Here is a 20487-nt window from a genome sequence, read left to right as displayed (position 1 = left end):
TGCATTGCTCTAGCCAAAGCTGCTTTATTTCTGTCTCAAAGCCTTTGCACTTGGCTTGCTATTTCTGCTACTTGGTCTATTGTTACCTAAATTTTGCATGACTAACCTTTTTGTGATTTAGGTTTGAAGTCCCGTATCCCTTCTTTTGTCACTTATTTTGTCCCATTTATTCACAGTTCTTATCACTGAAGTTACGTAGTATATTTTTTGTCTTCATCAATACTACTTTTGCCTAGAAAGGTGGCTGGTATGTTGTAAGAATACTAAATAGTTGTTGAAAGAAGTCTTTAAATTGGCACCAAATCTTACCAGACCAGGAAGGTTATTTTTCAGTTATCCTCCATGCAGCAGCCCATTGTCCCCTCTGAAGAGTCAGACATGGAGGAACCTGCTCAAAGTTCTTGCCTCTCCTGTGAACCCTTGCACAGCCTCAGCTGACCTGAGACCCAGTTACCTATGAGTCCAGCTTGTACGATACGGCCCCTTATCTCCACCCACGCAGGACACTGGAGACTTTGATGAGTGCAATTTTAGCAGATACATATTTGAACTTTTTGCTAAAGTAAATTCTACTGTAAAATTCTACCATTATAAAGTGTGGTAGGCAGACTGATGGCCCCCCAAAGATAGCTATGTCCTAACCCCTGGAGCCTGTGAAGGTTACCTTATATATGGTGAAAGGGACTTTGTGGGTGTGATTAAGGGTCTTGAACTGGGGAGTTATCCAGGTAGGTCTAATGTAATCACAAGTATCCTTTTAAGTGAAATAAGGTGGCAGAGATCTGAAGATGCTACATTGTTGGCTTTGAAGACAGAGGAAAGGACGATGAGACAAGGAAGGAATACTGGTGGCCTCTAGAAGTTGGAAAAGAAAAACATTCCTAGAGTCTCCAGAAGGAATGCAACCTTGCCAGCTTAATTTTAGCCCAGTGAGACTCATTTTGAACTTCTGACCTCCCTAACTCTTTAGATAAATTCGTGTTGTTTTAAATCACAAATGTATCATAATTTGTTACAGCAGCAATAGAAAACCAGTACACAAAGGATACCAAACACTGGTTGTTCCCACATCCTGCCTGGTGATTTGTACGCTCAGTATATACAAGGCTATAAAGAAAAACGAGACTATCCTTAGAAGTTAAACCAGCAAAATCTCTAAAAACATGCCCTCTGTTGTTAAAAGGAGTTTACAATCCTAAGCAACTCTACATAATCTGGCAAAAGCTGAAACATAAAATGACTTAAGTAGGTACCTAAAAATGTGCTAAAAGCACAAGAACTTGACAGCTTATCCGACCAACATGAACATTCTAGCCACATAAAGTATACGGCATGTTATGACTGAACTTCACGGCCTAAAATTCAACTTACAACCTTAACTCAAAACAACGTTTATAGATTCCAAGCCATATGCCATCTGGTGATGGTGTAAACATTTAATTGTATAGGGTCTTTAGACATTTAATGAAACTTAAATAGAAGAAATTATCTTGGATCATAAATTTCATAAATACCAAGCAATTTCATGATTCTAATCTGGTGCATGTAAATTTCAACTTTATTTAGGATAAGTAAGACTCTAATTGGAGTTCTAGCACATTCCTAATACTGCTTCTGTAAGCTGAGGACCAAGCATGTAGCAAAACCAACAGAAAAGTACTATCATCATCCTATGAGACTCTGTGGATCATTAGTTGGCTCAATGATACACTTTTTTGGCCCTTTGAGGTAGTCACAGCCTACAGTGCTTTCTCTGGGTTACCACAAACCTTCAAAAACATATACTCTTTGGCTGGTTATTTCTTTTAAAGGAAAGTTATCAAGAGTCATTCACAAGATAAAAGCAATTTGGCAGAGATGTTATTCTAGTTTAATATCCCCTTCACATTTAAAAAAATACATTACAAATCTAAACTCAAGTTGATCCATTTTATTGGAAAGGTAGTAAACTTTTTGAATGCCACCTGAATTTAAAAAATAAAGTAAAATATTACAGGTCTACAATTATCCTATTTTCGTAAAATCTTTATCTGTATATATAGATGTACTAATATGCATGTTCGCTCAATTTAATAGATTTTTGGGGTGGTGGGATTTTTGAGTGATTTTCTGCTAATTCTGGATTGTTTTTTTTCCTTATAACTACCATGTATCATGTAATAAGGTATTATTCTGTTTTTTTTTTTTTTTTAAAATTTGGTCGAGCATTTCTATGGGAGGTAAAATGCAATCCCAGCAAATTTCAGTGCAAGTAAAGGAATTTCGAAATTAGGAAACAATGTTTACTACAGACTCTTTAATCAGATTGTGTTTTAACACGGTTATGATGTAACAAAAACTTCCTGGTGATTTCCATTTACAAAACTCTTATCTATCAATTTTTCTCCTATCTATCAATTTTTCCCAAGAAACAAACATTGTTTTGTTTTGGAACCATTTTATTTAAACAACTAAAACAATCAGATGTTCGGAAGCAGTGTACAATGAGAAAACAATCAAACCAGTTACTTTATCATGTATTCCCCCTTCACAACGAAAGCAAAAAAAAAAAAAAGGCTTTCCGCTTTAAGGGAAAAGTCAGAAAAATAGGCCAATATATTTTTCATCTCCATAATAACATAAACAGCTACAAGAAATCTAATTGTAATAAGAGAAAATGGATGTTGGCTTGCACATATTCATTAAAAAGACAACAGGCCATCATACTACAAGAGTATAACTCCACTTGCCTTCATCTGATACTCTTGCATTTTCATTTACAGGTAATACCAAGTTAGTTAGTTCCAGCACTGGAGCTAATTCATATATATTCTTCATTATTTACTGCTCATTTGTCTTAAGCAGAGAAGAACTCTGGAAGGCTGATGCTTTTCTCTGCTTATTTTAGTCCATAAGTTGTATACTATTTGTGGCATATGCCTGATACTCAGGCCTTCACTTCAGGAGTCGAGCTATAGATGGAATCTGAATTCTCTGAAGCAATTTCTTCTATAATTACAAAAAAAAAAAAAAATCACAGTCAATTTTATAAAGGAAAGAAGTAAATCTACATTTCTGCATAATGAAGGAACAAAAAAGTTTTTAAGAAGTGTTCTGGTGAGGGGAAGCAAAAAAGAACAAGTGCACATGCCATTAATGACTAGACTCATGCCACTGAAAAAGCAATAAAGAAAGAGTTCATGTGTTTTACCTATTAACTCTTTTACATCATAACTTAACCTCCAAGAGACCCCTTTCCTTGTCTGTTTTCAATGATTCCAACTGTCTAATAAATCCAGAATTAAAGTCATATCTTTGAAAGATCTGGCTGATCTTTATTCATTCAAACTTCACAGTATTATATGATCAGAGCATATTATAATTTGCAATTCTAGATTTGGAAAAGTACTTGGTCTACAAGCACTTAATCAATGCTAAATAACAATTGCAACTGTAACGATTTATTTATTTTAGCATCTACCTCCTAAGTCAGACTCTAAGTTCACTAAGAGTAACCACATCAGTCATGTCCATATTCCCTGTGCCTATTACTATGCAGTAGGTATTTAAATGTTTTATGTGTATATATAGGTACACATTTCAACTTTCCAATATTTAAATATGTTCATATTTAATAAATTTCCTTTGTCAATGGGTAAAATTCACATAACACTTCAATTTTAAATCCCCCAGGACTCTACAAAAGTTAATTCTTTAGTATTTACCTAGTTCTTCTTCTGTAGTCTCTGGAAAACTGATCTTTGGCTTTGCCAGCTCACCACTATCTTCTTCTATGAAAAGAAAAACAATGATAATGTGAATTTCAGTATTACCAGTAATAAAGTATTTAATAAACAAGAAAAGTACGCCAAGACTATTCCAAGCAACAAGATAGAAACATATTAAGATCTACAACTTTTTTAGTAATTATAATACTATGTCTTTCCTCAAAATCACTTTTGGGTTCATAAACCTACTTTAGGACCAATAACTATTTTTATTAGAAACATGTCTACCTTTTTAATAAGAACCAGTGAATAATGCTACTCAGAGATTAAATATATTTACTTATGAATTCTTTATATTGCCCTCTAACAAATTTTGAATTAAGTCCATTCCATTCACCAAATGATCCAGTGTAAAAATTTATAAAGTCAATAGTATATACAACAAAAATATTTAAACGAAGAATACAGCAGCCAATTTATAATCATAGGCTTCTCTTTGTGTAAACCATAATTTAAAATCTATAAGAGACAGAAATATTGAAATGGAATAAAGAAAAATGACGCAAAATCATAAACTTTAACTTCATAACTCTGAATAAAAATTCTTACCAGGAAGCACACATTTCCAAAGGCCATATGTTTTTCCTACCACAGTTTGCCATAGTCTCAGTGTTCCATCTTCAGAACCACTGGCATAGAGTTCTCCATCGGGACTAAATCTCACACAGTGAATAGGACCAAAGTGTCCTTTGTAGGATTCTAAAAGAGGAGAAGGGTTATTAAATAATTTAATTAAAAATATTTGGTTAGGTATTGCTACACTAAAGAAAATTTTACCTATCTTACTGAGAGGATGCAAAATTCATAAAAGCAAATACAAAGAACTATGCCTAATTAAAAATAAAATGATTCTCATTAAGTGGTATATCATGTCCACTATTTCTATGTAAGATTACCCCTTTCCAACTCTAGCACATACTATGTTTTCAGATAGCCTCTTTAATAAAAAAAATGAGGATTCATGCCTCAGTAAGGATAAAGGGAGTAAACGAAAATTTCTCCTAAATTCTACAGAAATTAGATCTAAAGTCTTATCAGTTCACTCCCAATTTCCATAATCCTAAATTTACTGCCGAGTTATCAGAAACCAATTCTAAATTATGACTATAGAGAGCCACCAGATGGAGCCCTTTTACATACTGTCTTCCTACAAGATTACCTAGTCAGTCTACTTAGTCACTGTTACAAGAACATTAAGATATAGAATCAATACTGATCCTTATATATTTGAACCTATGAAACTTAATAAAAAAATGTAGATTAGCAATGGTGGTGTTCTGTTTAAGTCATATCGTTATTTATGAATTTTCCCCATTTACTTTTAATGCCTGATCATCTTATTAGTTTTTAAAGGACCTTACTGGACCAATGTTCCTTCTATTTCCATGTTTATTCAATTCAAGGACCCTCATGTACCATCTTCCCCCATCCCTGTCCTACCAGAGAACATCATGAAAGTAGCATCATGAGAGTAGAAAGAATATGAGGTTTTGGAATGAAAATGGCTGGGTCCGAAGTCTGGTATTCACTAACTGCAATCTCAGATATCAGGCAATAATTTACTTACCTTTTTCAAAGAGAATAAAACATGGGGCCAAAATGTTCTAAAACTTTGAAAACTAACATAAAAACAATAAAAAATTCTTATTTAAAAGTCACTTATAGTCAAGCATTAAAAGGTGACCTAAAAGCAATTAAAATATTCTATATAGTCCATTCATCAAGGTTTTATTTATCCAACCAAAATCCATCAGCTTTCCCAAAGAAACAAAACATAAAATTGTCTCTTGTTCTTTGTGTATCATTCTAACAAGCTTAGTTCATTGAGTGGTAAAGCAGGACATCTAGAAACAAAATGGCAGCTTATAGAAAAAAAAAAATTAAAACTGTTTAGTTCAAAAAGCAAAAACTATTTGAGAAGGCTAAAAGTAGATATTGAGAACTATATTATGAAACACCTAGTCCTAGTCCATCAGATAAATGTAAATTTAGAATGTGCATTAACTTCAAATTAGTCCCACATACCTTTCCCTTTTCTTTATTAAGATTATGATCATGAAAATGGAAGCCAAAATCAAGACTTCAAAAAAGAATAAAAATAAAATAAAAACAAATCAAAAAACCCCCCTCCAATTCAGATCCCTAAGGTATCCCTATAATAAGCTATAGCTGTTTTTCCCCTACACTTAAGGATTCCTATGTTGGCAAGAGGGGGATCCAGGTAGATGGAGCTACATACCTACATCATACTTCAGAAAGAACAAATCTTGCATCTGCTTAATATTACTTTGACATAAAAGATTGCCCCCTGCCCCCAATAAATATACTGCACTATTGTATAGAATGTCATAATATGAACTTAAGTTAAAAGAAAAAGGTAAATTGATTTTATCATACTTTGTTTATAATTCTATAAACATTTCTACCAAAGTAGATAAAAATCCTTTATTTTATTCACTTGGAAGCTGTAAGCTTTACTTAGCTAAAAAATTTGCTGAGGTGTTGACTGAAGTGGTAATTATTTAAACCTAACATTTGATACAGGTAACTGCATCATTTATAGGAAGAAAAAGGACAACTCACCTAATTCTTCTCCACTATTATAATCATATTTATAAAGTTTAAAATCTTCACCACCTGCAACAAGAAATTCTTTCTCAGGATGAAGAGATGCAGAATTGATGGTTGCAGGTGCTTCAAAGGATTTAATTGGGTCCAAACTGCAAAAAAAAAGAAGAAAAAAATAAATAATATTGATAAATTTTGAATACTGCATGAATAATATAAGGAAATACTTATAGTTAAACCATTCCTAAATTCTAAAATCCAAGGAACAATTAAATATTCATTTAGTCAAACAGTGATGTTTAAAAAAATCAAAAAACCTCTCAATAGTATTAGCAAAAAAAGTTCAGAAGGATACTATGCCAAGGTGGAGTTCATCTCAGAATACAGACACTTTGACAGAGGGATAGCCACATTCTGGGTAGCAGATGCCTTCCTCAAGACAAGTGTGCTAGCTAACTAAAATGTATAGCTAACATTCTGGAATTTTTTGCTTTGAAAAAAATTTAATTCTATATTGTCTGACTTTTTCATTACAAATAAGCACTATCTTTGTAAACAAAAAGTTTTTACAGTAGGGAATTAATATAAAGGATTATTTGTATATTATTCTCAATTGCTGAGAGTTTGTAAGCAACTCCAACAGGATAAACTTTCAATCTCATAAAATATAAAATTGATAAGATTGGCTCAGTTTTTATTGTAAAAGAATAATGAAATTTGAGACTATAGCTATATAAAAAAAATCAATGCATAACAATAGCTTCACCTGATTATCAATGAGTCTGGACATCAGCTCTTTTCTGGACCAACCCTAAAAATCCTGAAAGGCCTCCAATACAAATACAGTATTCCAGCTCCTAAATGCCACCATCCTATTTCCATCATCACGCACTACAAAGCATGAAGTCAAGTTAGCCATGATCACTAAATATAACTTTCTGACTCAAATGTTAGAATATTCCATAGATCAGCAAACCTCTGCCACTAAAATGGGATTTAAGGCAATAGTCTACATCGGGGCTGCATATTGTCCAAATCTAGAAGTGACCAATTAACATAGTTGTGAAATTTAATGGCTCTGGCAGTAGTATTCTATTTTTATCAAATTACTGTATGTGTATGAACTCCTTTACATCCTTAATTGCTCTTCTCCATTTTTACTGCCTTCTCTTTCCTTCTGCCATTAAGTGAAGCTTAGTGGACCTTTAGACAAAAGTTTAGGACTGCTGGTCAGAGTATAATGTAGTATACCTTTATGGAAATCAATTAAGTTGCATGCATACTAAGAACTTTAAACATATTCCTATCCTTTGAATTGATGACAGGAGTCTATTATAAAGAACCATTCAGAGATGTACCGTAATGCTCACTACAGTATTAAAGTAGGGAAACCGATACATAACTTAGTGTAACCTATAATGCAATACACCTAGTAATAACTGTTTTCCAAGAATTTTTACTAAGAATATTTTAAAATAAAAAATTAAAATTACACGCATTAGGGTCTTAATAACCAAAGAGGTAAAAAAAAAACACCACACAAATATACACACATATATAACAAAGAAAAAAAGACTGGCAGAAAATACAGTTATCATTAACATTTTGGCATCTATGATTATAGGACTAAATTTTTTTAAATTATATTTTCCAAATACTTGACAAAAGCATTTACTATATTTATAGTTGCAAAAATTAAGTCTGTTTAAAAAAAAATTCATTAGGTCTATACATACTTGGGAATAGGGGGAAAAAAATCACTATTTCTCCAAATTTTTAAAGTGAAAATAGGAGAATCAAAATCACAATGGTTTTATATAGTAATGAATAATCTTAATTACAGCTCCGGTTCAATGATCCCTTAAAGAAAAATATAATTTAAAAAGTTTTAAAATTTACCAATAAATGTCCTAAGCATCTGCAAATTTATTTGATCAATTCCTCTGATTAAGGTATACCAAATTCTTTTAAAACACATTATTAGTGGATATGAAAACATTCCCCTCTATGTTACACAGTATAGGCCAAGATCTGCCTTTAAAAGAGTTAAATACTTTTTCATATATGCCTTAATTTTTAAGTACCCTGTGTTGTCCTTTGTTGCTAAAAAAGAAAATAAAGGTACTTCTTGAACATACCTTACTGCACTATGAAAAGCAATAGAGCGTCCATAAGTTATTACCAAGATCTCTCCCTCAGGAATATATTCCATACTGCTAACAGACATATTAAAATTTAGAGATTTCACTTCTGTCATAGTAGCGTGATCCCAAAGGCTGCAAAAAAGAAAAAGGAAAATATGATATTTACTCACTTCAGAAAAAAGCTTAAATCCTAATTATATCTGTAGATTAACCAATAATCACACCTGTAAAACAACCTCCATTCCGACTCATAAATTACAAATGATATGTAGAGACGTTTTGGGTTCCTCTAACAAGGTCAAATTATTTGGTAGCTTGTTAATGAAGTCAATTTTAATACTTAAATATACTTCCCAAACAATTCTGCAAAACTATGGTATTATAGACACTAAGGTCCTAATCTAATTAATTTCAGCGTTGCTCCAAATAACGTTCTTACACTCTACTTCTGTGAATCTGATAATAGCTACTTCTTTCCACGGAAAAATACATCTGGTATCAGAACACAAACTTGTGTGTAGAGTATCAGGGGTCTCATGGACTCCCTATAGCCAACTGTCCACTGACCTGGGTTAAGAAGATCTGCTTATATAGGTGACAGTATTTTTGTTTTGTGAATTCTGTTATTTTTAATAGTAGCTACAGAAGAATGTGACCTATGTGCAGCTAAAGTTTTGATATTCAGAGATGGGTACCTACAGAAGAATATGACCTATGTGCAGCTAAAGTTTTGATATTCAGAGACAATTCTTCCCACATATAGTTATAAAAAATATTTAAAATATAAGCTCTAAGGTCAAATATTTTTCAAACTCTAAATTATTAAATAAAAGTCACTTACCGGACAGTTTTATCATCGGCTGAAAGAATCTGTTTATCCTCACTGCACCATAGAGCTTTTTTAATACCAGAGGTATGACCACTGATTTCCTTAGGTTCTTAAGATGAAACAATTAAAATGCATTTGTTAATATTTAATTTTTAAAAATGAAAAATATTGGAACAATTAAATATGTAAAAATAAAACAGTCCTGGCTGAAATAAATAAATAAATAAATAAATTAAATAAGTAAATAAATAAATAAATGAAAGTAAAATAAAAGGACTCATTTTAAATTAGACTGCAACTTTCTAAAGTCTGGCACAATTCAAACTTGCTGTTTATAGAGAATATATTTAGTTTTTTCTGTATTGGAACAAAAACTTACCTGCATGACAAGGAATCTAAGAACTATGATGCTATATATAGCGAGAGTGACTATATCACTCACTCTACCCCCAGGCTACTTTCCTGCTTTTAAAAGCATTATTGCATCACAAAAAAATTAAAATACTGTGGTATAACTTAATAAGAATATGGACTAAGGAACAAGACAACCAGAGCTAATCTTAGTACTAGCACTAACGCTGGGCCCCTCATCCAAGTCACTGTTAGTATTAACGGAATAAAAAGGGGGGTGGGGGGATGCAGGGGCTGGAAGGAGAAAAGGGAAGTAAAAAGCAGTGCAGTATTCCCACAAGAATTTCTACTTGGAGAGCAAAGTATCAAAAAAAGGGTGCAGGACCTGTCTCTGTTGTAAACTTTTCCTTCAAAAGATTAAATAACAACAACACTGGTTATATCTGGGCAAAACAGATACTGAGGCAATGCTATTCAACATTACTTTGACTTTAAGCAAGTTACTTAACCTTTTGAAGACTACATTTCTTCATCTATAAATTGGGATAACAATGGTCACTATACCTCATAGTTTGAGTGAAGGGATCAAATGAGAATATACATCTAAAATTTCTAACCTAGTGTCTGACATACAGTAAAAGCTCAGTTAATTGCTATTATTTTTGTTGTCAGTACAGTGGAAGAGCCACTTTGAAATAAACACCTTTGAGAAAGGCAAAAGATAAAAATGTCCACCTAAGCCCTAAATGACCTTGCTGAATCACATAACTGCACTGATTAGGTGAAATCAAAGTACTTTGCTATGTTTTTTACTTAATTTCCAATATAGGTTAGACTTTCTTACTAACTTCTAAAATATACTGATTTATGAATACACAATAAATGCCCATGATACAAAATTTAAGATATGACTATATAACACAATGAAAATTTTCAAATGTGTACATCATAAACCTTATTAAAAATTTTAAAAGCAAATGACAAGTCAGAATAAAGAACCTTTAAATTGGTAAGGAAAAGATGAACATCATAACATCACAATATCACAATAGATAAATTGGCAAAGGGCAGGAACAGGCAATTAGTTTACAAAAACGGAAATACGTTAGAATTCAACAGTATTTTAATCTCATGAATAATTTTTTAAAGTTCACATCAATATAACAGAATCATTTTTTCTTCTATTAAATTGGCAAATATAAAATTATCAGTTTGCTGGAATAGGTTAGTCATAGATATATTTTTATACTTTGCTGGAGGGCACTTGTAATCAATGGTTTTCAAGTGTACCTCCTTTCTGTTCCAACAATTCTATTTCTATGGAGCTATCCTACAGAAACAATTGTGGAAATATTTCCAACTTATAAGGATGTTAAACATACACACTGCTTAAAATATTTAAAATTTGCAAATAGCCCAAACAAGCCATAATAGGAGATTAGTTAATTCACTTATTCATAGGATAACCATAATCATTAAAAATAGTAGAAAGAATATTTAAAGACATGAAAAAATTATTGCAAATTCTGAATAAATAATACATTCAGATGGTTCAAAAACCTGAACACTCTATGTACACAGAGAATTCTTACTCATCTCACCTTCTACAGAAAACCATTCTTTCTCACCAAAAGGTAGTTAACACTGTTATGTACCTGTTTAAACTTAATGTCATAACAAAAACTTATTCAGGATAAGTTTTTAAATTTTAAGACTACACAAGCATAATTAGTAAATAAATCAATATGAAAATACGTATCTGCATAGAAAAAGGAACGAAAGAATGTAAACCAAAAACTAAAGATATTATCAGTGATTTGATTATTTTAATTTTTTTTCCCAAATTTGAGTACTGAACATGAACATGAATTAATCAAAAAAAAAAAAGTCATTTAAATTATAACAAAATAAAACCACAAACACGTATAAATTATGCTTACCTGCTTCAGGTTTGTTCAAGTCATATATGCGTAACAGTTTATCCTGTCCTCCAGTTAACAAGTAATTACTATCCTGAAAATAGACACAAGTAAAATGTTACTAGATTAGTCATTTTAATAGTTATTTCTCTTTGAAACTTCAACACCATATAAAATCCAAACAAAACTCACATATGTCACAAAGAGATGCAGCCCATGCCCCTTACTTCTAAGAAGGTGCTATAGAGCATTTATCCTTTTCATAATAATGAAGCCTTATAAGCTTTCTAGCTCAACTGTTACACCACCTACCACATGAATTCTCTCAATTTGCCCTGATCCTGCTCTCCTCCTCCTGAATGGCAGTTCTCTGATGATCTCAAATTTATCCTCTCTATATTAAAAGTAGCTGAGAACCATTTGGGCATTTCAGATGTTTGTTGCTATTGATGAAGAATACAAGGGTTCCAGGGTATTTTAAAAGACTCATATCATTAACCAAGAATAAATAAATTTGTATAGCTTAATCTACAACCAAATCAAATATAAGTGAATATACACCAAATATTTCTCCCCAAAGCCAAATATTAACCAAATATACAAACAGCAATTTAACTCCCTAAAATAAACTCCATTTTCTGATACCTGCGTAAAATCCACAGTCTTGACAATGTGTTTATGGGCCAGGGTCATCAATTCATCTCCTGAGACAGCATCCCAGACTTTGCTAAAAGTGAAAAGTAAATAATGGTAATTTGATGATTAATCACCAAATAAATTAGATATGTGAAATGTAACATGAATACATTATAAATCTCCATTATTTCTAATAGCCCTCCACTGTTAGGGTTCATTTAATAAAATATTTAAATAATCTAAAGGAAATTTCTCTATAAAAGCCACATAAACCAATCTGACAGCAAAAAAGACCTATGAATTTAAGTAAACGAGATCCATGAATGTATCCTTACTTTTATTTTTAGCCTATGGCTGTAATATCATTTTGTCAAGACTGAAAACATTTAAACCAATTTTTAGTTCCACCTTTCCAATTTTTCCTGTTCTCTACTCTCATGCACATACAAAACAAAAAAAATGAAAATCAAGAAATCCTTTTAAAAAATTTAAAGAAAAGGCCCTGATCCAAGTTAAATAAAATTTTAAATCAAGACAGTAGGGGAAAAAATTCTCCCTACCTCTTCCCTAAAGTGCTCTTAAATTCTCAAATCATACTCTAATTAACTTCTTCCAAAAGTATCAGCTTTTGACTATATAACGCTAACATTGAGAAATTTTAATCTCTCAATTGTGTTTCCCACTCCAACCCAAAATATATGTGGTTGTGTGTCTAACACACATGTATATATGTCTCTATAGGTTAAGGGATAACGGTTAATCCTTTACGAAAATACTAAGGGTTCCCCCAAATAAAAACACTTAAAGAAGAAAAAAAAAAAGAATTCATTTTATATCAAGAGAGACCACTGAAAAATAAACAAGGAAACTTTGCATACAAAGAAAAGAACCGTTAACAGCAAACAAGCCATGCTTCATAAAGATTTTCATTTCAATGTAATTGACATTTATTTTTAGGAATAAAATGAAAAATAAACAAAAAAATAAAAGCAAGGGGTATCTTTTTTTCTAAATACACAATAAATACATCCAGTATGTTATGTCATTCTAGACTTAGTCCTAGGTTGCAAAAGGAAGAAACGATCCCAAAGAAAGTTCCTGCCTTTGTAGAGCTTTAGCTGAGGAGAAAAATGTGCATTAAATCACACATTAAATAAACATAATTAAAATACGAATGTACATGGCTATAGAAACAGAAAATCCATGCCACTAATTATGCCAGAAGTCCAGAAAAATCTAAGCAGTAGAGCCAGTCAGTAGTCTTAAAGAGCAAGTAGAAATACACAAAGGGAAAAAAGGAGAAAAGCCATTGCAGACAAGCATGTACAATGGTCAAGAAACATGACCATCTAACAGAAATAAATGATGACGTTACAACATAAACCTTGTAGGCAAGTGGCTAAATAAATATATTCTGAGAAAAATAAAGTCAACTATGAGCAGTACTGCTACTAAACTCTCAAGTACTGACTTCTCCTTGTAAAGGAAACCTGAACTAATCTCTCCCATTTCCAATTCAACTCTGGCCCACACCTACCTTCCCAATCTCATTTTGTATCATTTCTCTGAATCTGGTCACACCATTCCTCAAAGAAGCCGTGTTATTTTCTTCCAGGATCCTGTCTTTGTTGAAATTGTTCTAAGTTGGTATTTTATATTCTCAACTATGCAAAGATCTACTCATTCCCAGGGCTCATTTCAAATGCTATCTTTTCATGAAAGCTTCTATTTATCTCACCTCCAGTAACCATTCCTTTCTGTTCCTCCACAGACTTCAGCCTATATGAGTACTGTGTTTAATTTTGCATTGCTTTTATTTGTAACTTATGTTTACTCTTAATCACAGGGAAATCAGTGATAAGAGTACAAAGATTAATATTCCAAACTGTTGCAGTGAAGAAAATATCAAACATATCTGAAATTTCTATCCTAGTTATTCACATGATTCCAAGTCTCCAAAGAACCCAGGGCAATGTCTTCTGAATTACTAATTTTGAGTATATTCAATAATCTTCCAAAAACTCCATAAAATCTTAAGATTTTGCTCAGACCACATACATTCACTGGGGAAGAGGAAAGAATGGGCATGAGCAAAGCAGTATTATACAGGGGGCCAATGCATCTTTAGTCTCTTTCCTATTTAGAAACAATACTAAAATTGAGGATGACAGTCTGACAGAGCATTTTCTAATCTCTTGTACTTTCTGGGATATTTCTGTTATTCACAGTAAGAATTCTAAAAAAGGGCTCAGATTCAATAACCTAAATGTTTTCTAATGTATTTTTCAATCTTCAGGTCAGAAACTGTTATTAACTAGTTGGTTGCAGGACTCAAATCGAGACAATGAAGCATCATCATCAATATCCTTTCATCAGCTAATCCTGTAGCATTTATTTCTGCACAACTCATGAAGTTCTTGTCATCTCCCTGAACTACTGATACCTCTTACATCCCCAGTTTCTTGAATATAATAATCGACGCTATCTGTTCAATACTTTTCATATCCTGATAATAGATTTACCACCATCTCAAAAGAGTGGCTCCTTACCTTCTTTAAGGCCTGAACAAAATAAACTATTTTTGGGCAAAGTATTACCTGTCTTAACATGTTGACCAAGTCACCAAAGAGGATATGATAACACCTTTGTTTTACTGAGAACCTTATTGGCTTTTACAAGGAAAAAAAAGTGATTATACACTTTTGGTTAGCTACAGAGTCCCGGGCCCAACCCCAGATCTACTCAAGTGCTCTGGAACATAGCATAGGAAACTTTTCTACGTTTGGCATTTTCTCCAGATGATTTCAAAAGTGGAGGTGCTGAGGAGAGGATCATGGGAAGTAATGCTAACATTAGCTTTATGAATTAAAAGATATAAAGAGGATGTTTCACGGACAGTGTATTAGTCACCTGCCTTGACTACCTAAGTCCCTTCACGATAACATTCTAAACTGACCCAGAGATTAGTCCTGCTGAATATATTTTCTCTACAAGAAACCAAAAAAAAAAAAAAAAATGAGAAACGTTAAGAATGTGGGAGGAAAAAAAGAACTTTCCAAAAAATGATTTATACCAATTATGATTAAGTAAGTTGAGGAAGCTATTCTTTAGCTAGATCAAGTTCCTAACAGCGAGCCCATGACAAGTCATTAAAAGAGAATATACACAGTGAATGCACACACTTCCACGCGTCACAGACACACACAAAATAAATGAGGGATAAGTCTCAGCTATCATTTACTGAACACCTACCATGGAACAGACACAAAAAGATCTCTGTGATTCTCCCCATAACCACTTGGTCTTATACCCATTTTATAGATATAAAAACCAAAGTTTAAGATGCATCCCATGATCAAACTGGAAATACAAAGCGTGGCTAGCACATGAATTCAGGCCTGCCTAATGGGAACCCTTATATCTTCCCACTGTATCTTGGCACCTAAAAGCCTTAATTGAGAGGGGAAAATAGTATTTCTTTTTTGATATTCACATCTACTCGAACTTCCTTGCATGAAACTAAAAGGTTTCACAGCTTTAGCTACATAAGTACCAAAATAACATATATGATTTTGGTACAGTGGGGGTGGTAGCTATCATTGTTACCTTACAACGGTAACATGTAGCTATTAGATTTTAGGCAATGTTCTAAATATTAGAAACATAAACTCATTTAATATGTACAACCAACACCAGGTTGAGGTTAGGCGCTGTAACTGTTCTCATTTTTATAGATGATGAAACTGAGAAAAAGTTTAAAGTTCCCTCAGTCATAGAGCTAGTGAGTAATGAAGCCAGAATTCAAGTACAGATTTAAAGTTTAAACCAGCAGTTATGATTTTATTACCATTTGTAAACACAGACACTAAGCCTTGAAATGTTAAGAAAGCACAAAAACAACACTACCCAGACATATCCTCAAATGTGTGACTTTAGTTATTAATGCTGTCAGAAAAAATCCTGACTACTCTTTTCATGACTCAACTGTTAAATATCCAAAATGACACTTTTTATTACTTTTTCTCTTTTCATTTCAGAGTAATTCTCACATCAATAGTAATTTTTATCTAATGCTCTTTATTTTCCTGAGGACTGGCATTACCATTTGGTCAAATGTACAAATCAAGACTCTTCGTAGATTTTAGAGACAAGCATCATTCTTAACAAGCTTTTGCAAAGGTCTTTTAAAGATCAGAGCAGGACCATCAAGCAGTAAGTGATAAAGCATTTCCTCATGTAATTAACATTGTCAAGACCAGATAACACAGAAAAGAGGTTAACAAAAATGGATCTTTCCAGAACTGCAATTCAAAAACTTGTCTCTTTTAATGCTAATGTCCGTAGTGTCTAAAACCTTGTTATATTTATAGCTTATATTTAATTTAAAATACCACTTTACTAAATATTAACTTATCATCATGAGACTGAGACCTAGTTTCAGTAACAACATTTTTAATATTTACTTACTGTATATTTGAAATCTAGTTATTAATCTCAATTTTCTAGCTCTGTTATAAAATCAATGACATTTGTTTCCAATGGCAAAAACAAACTTTGGAAGAGGAGGAGGAGGAAAAAAGCTATATTCATGACAACCAACCATAAATGTTTCAGAAGCAAAACCAAGATCTATAATTCATCCTTCTAAGAAATTTCCTTAAGTTTTTTATTCAAAAAATATATAAGGTTTGAATAAGCCAAGGATACAATTTAATAGAAGATATGGCCCTTGGCCTCAAGAAGCAAAGACACATAAGTAAGTTAAGTACTACAAAAGTGCTAAAAGCACACAAAATAAGACACCTCCACCTTCTAGCATTCCATAAGTGTTCCTTATCTGGGCATCATTTTCACCTTCCATAATTAACAATCAGAGTCTCTGTCACATAAGCAGTGAAGCTGACATCTAAAGCAACATGACCTGAAGCTATTGACATTAAAAGGATTTATATAAAATCAACCAGTTCCTAACATTATCAATATTATGTACACTAACAGGGCACAGCACAAAACTTTACAGTGGTTATGCATAAAGACATAATAGCAATTTATTTATTGAAGACACAGAAAAAAAGTTCAGACTAACGTAACTTTTCCTCCTGATCTCTCATCATCTCTAATCCCATATAAAACTGTATCTCCCTCTCATTTAAAAATTTTTATTTTTATAATTTATACACAGTAAAATTCACTCTGTGGGTTAGAGTCTTTGAGTTTCAACAAATGCATAGTCATGTATACACCATCACTATCAATCCGCCTTTATTTTTCATAATAAAACTTGGCATGTTAATTTGCTTAAAACAAAGGAGCAAAACACTTATAATTGCTCCCCAGTGTGAAACTGTCTTTAAAACAAAACAAAAACCACTTTTACTCTCCAGACTCTTAAGTCTAATAAAATCTACCATACATACAATAGATGTTGATAGTGTCTTCATTAGTTTAAACATTTAAGGAACACAGTTAAGAATTGGATACTAAGATAATATATATGAAACATGCCCAGAAGGGGAAAGTGGGCCATTACAAGTCACTCTAATAACGTATGCAAAAGCCAAAAAGCAAAATAGGTAAGGTGTATTCCGGTAACAATATATAGCTAGACCTACGGGATGCCGATGAACTAGGATGCGGCTCAAGTTTAAGGTGTCAACAACCCCACCTCCCCCCTTTAAAGTTGTTTTAGGTGATTCTGATATGCAGTCTTAGAACCACGGGCCTAAAAGTTAAATTTCAGTTGTTGACCAATTAAATCAGAATTTCTCAGATATGTGCATTTGAATATTTTAAAAGATCCCCAGGATATTCCAATGTACACCCAAGGCCATGAATCACTGAAATAGTAGAAGGCAGGCAGGAAAATCACTAAAGAAGTGAAATGATGAAATTTGTTTTTAGGAACACAACTGGCAGCACCATAGAAGATGAACAGACTGACGCTGAAGTTTGATCATTTTAGAACATAACCCGAAGAGACCTCCAAAGCTGGCCTTTTGACTATACTTACGCTGTGAAATCTGCAGCTGCCGTGGCTGCTTTGGTGGCATCCTTATTCAATGTTGCACCCCAAACAGCACCTTTATGACCCAAAAATGTTCCAATCCAATCTCCTGTATCTCCCTGGCGTAGCATAGGCTTACCGTCTAAAAAATATTTTAAAAGACATGTGATTTAGAAGTTCAGATTTTAAAAAATAGAAATTCAGATTGTTTAAAACCTAAGATTCAAACATAAAGTGATTATGTTGAATAACAAAGTAGAAAATTGCTTTTGTTGTCTAACTATTCCCACTGGGGGTCACTAAGAACGTCCGCAAATAAATTAACTTATAGGCAACTATATATGTTAACTAAATAAACTGAAGAACTGAGCCGTAGGTTCTCTGTGAAGCATTTGTAATTAGGTGGTAAGAATACTGATCTGCATTAAAACAACCTAGAATTGAGTCTTATTTTGGGCAAACTTATTAACCTAATAAGTGTCCATTTGAAAAATGAGACTAATATCACAAATGAACAGCCAATGAGACAACTGGAGAGACAAGCGTTGGTAAGGTATTACTTAGTCTGGCCTAGTTTCGCCATTCCCCAAACCCTTGAAGATATTTACGGTTTGTTGGCCGAGATGTCTAGTCAAGTGTGCAGTCCCGCTTCTCCAGAAATAGCAATAAAAGTAAAATGAGAAGCTTTAGTTAGAGGCAAAGTTAGCTTTGTCAGATATGTCGCAAAAGCTTCTCTCAGTTTCAGCTGCGGAATCCCTAACACTACTCCTCTGGCCCTCATCTCAAAGACTGAGATCCCCACCACCCCTTCGGCACTGGGGAGTGCCGGCTCCACTCCCTTCCGTTCCAGTCCTAGCCTCTGGAATCCCCGATCAGCGGCTCTGCTTACCTTTGCAAGCGCTGATTAAGAAATAGCCATAAGGTGTGATTCCACTGAAGGCCAAATCAACCACAGGCCGCGTGTGGCCGGAGCAAGTGAGCGGAGTCTGCCTCATTGCCATGGCGGCAGCGGAGCGAAGAGGCTGGGGAGCCGAGGGTCGTCTGGTTATTTTCTCTCAGCTACAGCGCCTCTGGCTCCTCAAGGCCCCCGCCCTGACACGGGGGCTGGGCCGGGAAACAGAAAAAGGAAGCCAATCCAGGGGCACCGAGGTCAGGAAAGGGTTAGGGACGGGCCAGGGAGTCTGCGACAGGGGACCGACAGCCGCGAAGGGAGGGAGAGGGAGGGAGGGAGAAAAGTAGGGGAAGGGGAGAACCGGGGAACCGGCGGCCACGACCCGCACCGTCCACACTGCTACCGGCAGGAAGTGACGATTCCAGTGACGCTGAGCGTCAGCCGGAAGTGACGATTCGGCCCGAAGGCGGGTTTTCCCCGCAGAAGAGACTTAATGGAGCGACTAGAACAGCAACGCGGAGGCGCGAGATCAGCACGTAGGGCACGTGATATCGGCCCGGCAGTGGTTACGGACAGCGCCGGGTGGCGCTCTAGGCGAGCTGACCAGCCGAGGACCGCCTTGCTATTCCCGGGCTGAGTTCATCGGATGCGAAAGCTGTTTCTGCTGTACTCAGACCTTATACTTGGTGCCTCCTGTGAATTACACACGGAGCAACACAATCAGTGAGACTGTGGTCGGGATCTTAACATATAGACTGTAAAACCAGAGTTCTCAGCAGCGGTCCAAACCAGCAAACATCTAAGAACTTTTTTCAGTTTTTATTTACAACTGTATAGGCAACGCCTTTAGGATTGTCTACAAGTAAGTCCCTTAAGAAATTTCCCCAGCCACCCCTTCTGTTCTGTAACATTCTTGTATTGCTAGTGTTTTAGACATGAGTGTTTTGTGGCTTTAATATAGTTGAATTCCAAGTTTTCTTTTAGTTTGGAAGACTCTAGAGCAATGGTCTCGAAACTTCTTTGATAAAATACATTGGTAAATGCATTAATAAAAAGTTTGAGCCCGCACTCCCAATATGCAGACAATAATTTGTAAATTACATGTACGTTGCAACAAACAAAATAGTAATACTAGAAGATTGTAAAAACTAAATAGAAATAGAAAATCTGGTACTGTCTTCCTTCACGCAGCCCACTTTGGGTATTGCCTCTCTGTGTATCCACCAGAACTGTTGATTGATTGTTCATACAAAAGCTTTCTTGAGCAGGAAAGTTCCTTTCTTTGGGCAAATTATTTCTTTCTGTTGATGATAGAATTTAAACCTAAAACAGCAGAGATTTTTGTGACTTATCACTACGTTATCCCCAAGGCCATTA

The 20487-nt window shown here is 34.1% G+C and overlaps 1 protein-coding gene across 1 annotated transcript; it reads right to left on the bottom strand.

The window, feature by feature from the left end:
• Window positions 1-2285: 2285 nt before the first annotated feature.
• STRAP (serine/threonine kinase receptor associated protein) lies at window positions 2286-19524 on the bottom strand. Its single transcript, XM_039876442.1, has 10 exons — window positions 19108-19524; window positions 18225-18360; window positions 12224-12305; window positions 11600-11672; window positions 9321-9417; window positions 8474-8611; window positions 6351-6487; window positions 4317-4466; window positions 3705-3770; window positions 2286-2988 (listed from the first exon to the last, which is right to left on the bottom strand). Exons 1-10 carry the CDS (start codon window positions 19217-19219, stop codon window positions 2927-2929), a joined length of 1053 nt encoding a protein of 350 aa, XP_039732376.1. The 5' UTR covers window positions 19220-19524; the 3' UTR covers window positions 2286-2926.
• Between the last annotated feature and the right edge of the window lie 963 nt (window positions 19525-20487).

The sequence above is a fragment of the Pteropus medius genome, unplaced genomic scaffold, assembly GCF_902729225.1.
Source record: "Pteropus medius unplaced genomic scaffold, Ma_sr-lr_union100, whole genome shotgun sequence".
Lineage (NCBI taxonomy): Eukaryota > Metazoa > Chordata > Mammalia > Chiroptera > Pteropodidae > Pteropus > Pteropus medius.
Note: the sequence above shows the minus strand (reverse complement) of the source record. Positions and strands in the feature narration are given on the sequence as shown.

What these genes read in the sequence shown, in the direction of transcription:
- STRAP (XM_039876442.1), bottom strand. Translation starts at nt 19,219, where the DNA reads ATGGCAATGAGGCAGACTCCGCTCACTTGCTCCGGCCACACGCGGCCT. An exon ending in CTTAATCAGCGCTTGCAAAG is followed by an intron (nt 18,361 to 19,107) that starts GTAAGCAGAGCC and finishes AATATTTTTTAG; the next exon opens with ACGGTAAGCCTATGCTACGC. An exon ending in AGACTGTGGATTTTACGCAG is followed by an intron (nt 11,673 to 12,223) that starts GTATCAGAAAAT and finishes GTCTATTTTCAG; the next exon opens with GATAGTAATTACTTGTTAAC.